This window comes from Camelina sativa, chromosome 7 (assembly GCF_000633955.1).
Source record: "Camelina sativa cultivar DH55 chromosome 7, Cs, whole genome shotgun sequence".
NCBI lineage: Eukaryota > Viridiplantae > Streptophyta > Magnoliopsida > Brassicales > Brassicaceae > Camelina > Camelina sativa.
The window spans coordinates 11,209,108-11,213,972 of NC_025691.1; the positions used below are offsets into that span (position 1 = coordinate 11,209,108).

The following is a 4,865-nucleotide window of genomic DNA, read 5'->3' on the forward strand; positions in this document are numbered from 1 at the left end:
ATTCAAATGTATAACTTTTTTAAAATTTTAAAGATTATTAATATTTCAACTATTAAGACATTTATCTTTTTATAAAATGTTTAAGATATGAATAATATTTAAACTTTATAAGAAGTTCAAATATTATAAATATTTCAATTTCTAAAATAATAAAATTTATTCAAACATTTTAAATTTTAATAATATATACGAATTAAAATATCACATTACGGGTTATATGGCAGGACATGTTTGAGTTGATATTAATAGAAAATTAAAATGTCATTAATTCGGTGCTATACGGGTAAAATATCATCGCATTATTTTGTGAACTTTTTAAAAACTTTAAAGATTATTAATATTTCAATTATTTAAAAATTTAAATTTTATAACTTTTTAAGATATTAATAATATTTAAACTTTATAAGAAGTTCAAATATTATAAGTATTTCAATTTCTTAAAAAAAGAAACTTTATTAAAATATTTTAAATATTAAAAATATATTTAGATTTTTATGAAGTTTTTTTTTGCGGTGTACAACGAATTAAAATATCACACAACGGGTTATATGGCTAGACATGTTTGAGTAGATATTAATAGAAACTTAAAATGTCATTAATTCGGTGCTACATAGATAAAATATCATCTCATTATTTTGTTAACAATATGAATATTAGATTAATAGACGTATCTTGTTTTTTTTTTGTACACCTAATAGACGTATCTAATTAAATCGGTTAATTAATACTGTAACAAAATAATTAATATGCGGTATAGTGTAGGTTAAGTCATATAATTAACAATCAAAATACAATATATAATTTTAAAAACTAAACAAATCAAATAAAATTAACAAACATAAATTAATATTTTTATCAAATAACTTAAACTGCAGTGTACCGCGGGTCAAAATCTAGATCTACTAGAATAGATCTTACAAAATAGATGTTATTTTTATAAGTTATATTCAACATATGATTTTATGGCATAGTGTTTGAAAAAAAGAAAAAAAACTAAAAAAATATAAACAATCATATATATATAACACTTTAAATAAAAATTACAAAATAAATAAAATAAATGTTAATTCGTGCTCTAGCACGAATCCAATTATAGTGAGATACTATTTTTGAAGGACAATTGTATACTAAAACTTGTTGTCAAACAACTATTACACTCTACTAAATTAGTTTTCAAGCATATAACTATATAAGCGTATAAAATTTAAAAATATACTAATACAAAAATTTATTATAATTTATCTTTATTAGTTAATTTAATATATTGTTGGGACTAAAATTCCCTCCGCTCTCGGGTTCTAAGTCAATGGTCACAGCATTAACTTAGGATCTTCCTTTATGACATGTGTTGCTGGGCCCAAGACCCCTCTCGGTCCGGGTCAAAAGTCAAGAGTTGACACATAGACTAGAGGAGACACTTATAACACATGTCGCAAAAAGGTGAAGACTCCAATGGCAAGGAGCTCAATTTGGAACCATTCATTTCGGAAGACTGAAGGAGCTCGGGACCCCGAGGTGGAGGGAAAGGTGAGAAGTCAAGAGCTGAAAAGAGATTCTCGGTCTTCAAAGGAGATTCGGTCAACTAAGAGATTTGGATGTCACGGTTTAAATGCCAATATCAAAACAGATGCGTTTAACTAGAATATGTAACATTGTAACCCTAAGAGGGAGACATCTTTCTCAAGACAGAAGCTGAATAATACACACATTTTCTCCATGGTTTGTTCTTGAGATCCGACTCGACCACTATGGGTATTGAGTGTGGGATCCAGCTCTCACATATGTCAGCAGTGGTATGGGGGGTCTAACATTTCAGAAGTGAAGACCCATGAGGAGTTCAGGTGTCGAGGTGGTTAGGAGGGCAAGAAGTCTGGATTAAAGAAAGATCCTTGAGCTTCAAGGAGGTTCGGTCAACTTGGAAATTTGATCGTTATAGCTTAGATGTTAAGATGGAAACATGCCATTTTTGGAGAAGAATTGTGTTTGGTTATGTTTTTGTCCTTTCCAAAATATATGTTTTCTGAAAATTTAGGAGAATGTATAATTGTCATATGCCACTTTTCCAAAAAAAACAAAAGAATGGTTTCAGCTGGCTATTTGCAAATTTGCCCATAATTGTGAACTTTAAAATCCATATTTGTAACGTCTCCAACTGTTACACAATAACATAACTTCGTCCTACTAAAATTGAACTAAAAGAAAAATGTATGCTCATTGCTCAATATGTGTAGGTAGATAAAATAAGAAAAGTTCTACTAGAAATAGGCGGGTTGGTTGTGCTTGGGTTCTAAGACCTTCTCCATCGGGAGGTTTTAAGAGGGGTTTTAACGGTTTTGTAGAAGAAGAAAAAAATCAGTTAAAAGAAAAAAAGATAAGAGAGCCTCCTAAATAGTATACTCAAAATTGGTTTAAGAGACGCTACGTGTCACAGTTATAGTCGATGAAGAAAAAAATAGAAAAGGAAAAAAAATTTATGCCCGATCGAAGGAGTTCTTTTTCTCTCTTTCTCTCGCGATAGAATTTCCGAATCGACAAAGGAAGAAAATGCACTCGATGGATATGGAATCAGTGGAGGTTGGGGTCGAAGCTGATGGGTATGGAGGAGATATAATCGGCAGAGGAGATTTCGCAATTAGGTAATTTAGGGTTGTATGATTTTTTATCTCAAATTAGGGATATGTGATTTTTGATCCTCTGTCAAATTAGGGTTCTTTAATTTAATCCTCTCTCAAATTAGGGCTCTTTCAGGGTATAAAATCAGCACATGTTTATTTGTTTCTAGCTATATTGATAAGCTAGCTGTTCTAAGTTCTGGAACTGATAATGCATTTTCTTGCAACTTCACAGACAAAGCCTACAAGAAGATATCACTTCTAGCTGTTTAAGGTTGTCACTGCCCGGATGCTCTCTTAAGTTTAGAATTCTTCAATCTCAATGGGTGCCAAAAGATTTCGGACAGTGGAATCGAAGATATAACTAGCATATGTCCGAAGCTAAAAGTTTTCTCTATCTACTGGAATGTGAGGTAGTATTCTGTCTGACTAACGGTTTCACACTTCTTGATTTTACAACATCAGACAAGCCTAATTCTAGATATAATGTTTGACAGGGTGACCGATGCTGGCATTAAACATCTAGTGAAAAATTGCAGACATATTATTGATTTGAACCTAAGTCGCTGCAAGGTATCTTTATATATATCCTAGGAGTTTTATTCCTAATGGATTGATGTGATTATGGCAGTGTCTTACACACATGTTTACCCCATTCTCTTTGATGTTCTCTGTTTGTATTAAGTGAAAGATATGTTTTGGATGTGCGCTAATTGATGCAGAGCCTAACAGACAAAGAGTATGGGGCTAGTAGCTGAAAGTGATCAAGAACTAGAGTCGTTGAATATCACCAGGTAAGTTGAAAATGCTACATTGTGATAGACCATAACATTCTTGGATAATGTCATTCTTTGTTTGTTGATTGTCTATCAAGGTGGAAGCATGATTTCTTTACATTTTTATTAAAGGCTTATGGTATTTACTTTTTCTTGCTTGTGGTTCTTTGATGATGCTCGTCTCTTGGGTCATTGGACTCGCTGAAGCTCCTAAAACTGATCTAGATTTCTGGAAACTCTGTTCCCGGTAAAGGTTCTAACTTTCATTACCGGTGTTGCTTGATAAATTGTCTTGCTTTTGGTGTTTCGAAAGGGCTTAGTCTGATTAGTTCTTTGAGTTTGAATTTTGGAACCTGAATTTGTGCAGTAATCCTCTGATTCATCATTTTTGTTATAGATTAGGTGTGTTAGTAGTACTGATGTAACTGTGTGATGATGGTAGTTTGATTGTTCAGGTAGCTTTGGCGCATACGATTGGACATGTACCCGCAACAATGAGTATGTCAAAAGTTGCAATGTCCTTCACACACATCATCAAAAGTAGTGAACCAGCCTTTAGCGTTCTCGTCTCAAGCCTCTTCTTAGGCGAGGCATTCCCTCTACCTGTTTACCTCTCTATCTTACCCATTATTGGAGGTTGTGCTCTTGCTGTTGTCACCGAGCTCAACTTCAATATGATCGGTAATCAAAAAAATTTATGTGTTGCTTTGGATTTAGAAAGCTGGTGTTATTGGATGATTAGTGTTTTGACCACATATTTTTACAAGTTCTTTTGTATTTTTGTGCTTCTACCACATATTTTTACAAGTTCTTTTTGTATGTTTAATAATTAATTAAATGCAATATTTTCCATGTTTATAAAATCTTAAATGTTTAAACATTTATACTACTTCCATTCTATTTCAAATTTTTAAATTTCAAAAAACAATAATTTCAAAATTAAGAGACCCAATACTATATCCTACCATTGGAGGAGAAAATTTTAATTAAGAGATCAAAGGTTCTTATTTTCAAAACAGTACAAAATTAATTCATAAAAATATTCAAATAGTACATAAGACCCCCAAAATTAAAACTTCCCATTGGCCTTGCTCTAAGAGACCAGGATGGCAATGTTGTGTTGCATAGCAGCATAGCTATGGCTAATGTTCAGGACAAGCATAAATCTCAGTTCAAAGGGCTCATGTGGGCTATTGAGAGTATGAGAAGTCACATGATTGAAAATGTGATTTTTGGATTGCAGGATCAGGTTTTGGTACAGGTGGTTACTAAACCTGCATTGTGGGAGGTTGGCAGAGTTATGGGGTCTTTTAAAAACAGTAATTCTTTTTGGAAAACTCATTTTGAAACAGAGGGACTCTTATGATAGCGCAAAGTGTTACTCAGGAGTGTAGGTTTCAGTCGTATGTGGCAAATGATCACAAGTGGCTACATCACTTGTTTGCGGAAGAAAAGAGAGTACTGTCCTCTGGTTGAA

At 32.5% G+C, this 4,865-nt stretch overlaps 1 protein-coding gene across 1 annotated transcript; it reads left to right on the plus strand.

Annotated features, from left to right (window-relative positions):
- LOC109125428 (glucose-6-phosphate/phosphate translocator 2, chloroplastic-like) lies at positions 3,354–4,660 on the plus strand. Its single transcript, XM_019227047.1, has 4 exons — positions 3,354–3,406; positions 3,487–3,550; positions 3,844–4,069; positions 4,632–4,660. Exons 1-4 carry the CDS (start codon positions 3,354–3,356, stop codon positions 4,658–4,660), a joined length of 372 nt encoding a protein of 123 aa, XP_019082592.1.